The sequence below is a fragment of the Echinops telfairi genome, unplaced genomic scaffold (genome assembly GCF_000313985.2).
Source record: "Echinops telfairi isolate 266 unplaced genomic scaffold, ASM31398v2 ScPeMD7_21;HRSCAF=78, whole genome shotgun sequence".
Taxonomy (NCBI): Eukaryota; Metazoa; Chordata; class Mammalia; order Afrosoricida; family Tenrecidae; genus Echinops; species Echinops telfairi.
In genome coordinates this window covers 100,905-102,242 of record NW_022103918.1, presented here as the reverse complement: position 1 = coordinate 102,242, position 1,338 = coordinate 100,905, and the positions used below count along the sequence as shown (strand labels likewise).

The window sequence follows — 1,338 nt, the reverse complement described above, 5'->3', positions numbered from 1 at the left end:
TTTTTTTTTTTTTTTATATCTTGAAAAAGTTTATATTTAGCATTAGCCAGCTGGGCTCACTTTAGATGATTCCAATTTTGTTGACAACACCTAAAGCGTCATAGTCAGGAGCCAGTCGAACACATGCCTTCTTCTCACCGTCAGGCCTGATCAAGGTGTTGACTTTGGCTACATCAATGTCATAGAGCTTTTTCACAGCCTGCTTGATCTGGTGTTTGTTGGCTTTGACATCCACAATGAACACAAGTGTGTTGTTATCTTCGATCTTCTTCATGGCAGACTCTGTAGTCAAGGGGAACTTGATGATGGCATAATGGCCCTGTTTGTTTCTCCTGGGGGCGCTCTTCCGGGGGTATTTGGGCTGCCTTCTCAGTCTCAGGGTCTTGGGCCGCCGGAAGGTGGGTCATGTGCGGATCTTCTTTTTTGTGTGGCTGTGGACGCCTTTCAGCACAGCCTTCTTGGCTTTTAAAGCCTTTGCTTTGGCTTCCCTTTTGGGAGGGGCGGGAGCTTCCTTCGCCTTCGGCGCCATCTTCGTGAAAAGGCACCAAATAATTTTTAAAAAGCCCAAATTATATGGAAAGTTTTGAAAAATGTTGATAAGTAATTTCTATCATATTTTTGTCATATGACAAGTAGTTTTATCTATATCTATCTATATAAGTAGAAAAGCAGCTCATATATATAATTTTTATAATTTAGAAAATGAAGGTACATATATTAAAAATCAAGTGACATATTACTGGATAAATTGGCTGTAAAGACATCTTGTTTAAAACAAAAATCTTATTGGCATATAATTCACATATCATACAATTCAGTAGTTCAATCACATCAAGAAGAGCTGGTCAGTCTTCATTTTAAAACATCTTCATTGTTCTTTCTTTTTTCTTCTTCTTCTTCTTTGTTCTTATATTCATAATTATTAGCTTTCCATTTCCCCCAACCTACCCTGTCATACCCCCAGGGAAGCAATATCCAGTTCCTGTCTTTACAGATTCATCTGTCCTGGAGTTCATATACAGAAAAGCATTAAAACACAAAAACAAACTAACAACAATAAAAATATAACAGAGAAAAACCTCAATAGAAAAGAAAGCAGAATATATTAAAAACTAGAACAAATTTTAAAAGGAACAAAGGGGAGATCAAACAATAAGGTGTTAAATTTTAACCTAACTGCATTTGCAATAACCCACTTTCCAAAGCACTCTGCATGACAGCAAGACTATTCACATATCCCTGGTGTGGCAGTTTCATAATCTCGTGTCAACTTGCAAAGGGGTGGAGTCTAGCCTGTCAATCAGGTCATAGCCAATGAGACCTCTGTGTGGGGATGGC

At 38.1% G+C, this 1,338-nt stretch overlaps 1 protein-coding gene across 1 annotated transcript; it reads right to left on the bottom strand.

Annotated features, from left to right (window-relative positions):
* Positions 1 to 61: 61 nt before the first annotated feature.
* Positions 62 to 529, bottom strand: LOC101638952 (60S ribosomal protein L23a-like). Its single transcript, XM_013007511.1, is given in 1 exon segment — positions 62 to 529. A coding segment is annotated over 1 exon segment (468 nt).
* Between the last annotated feature and the right edge of the window lie 809 nt (positions 530 to 1,338).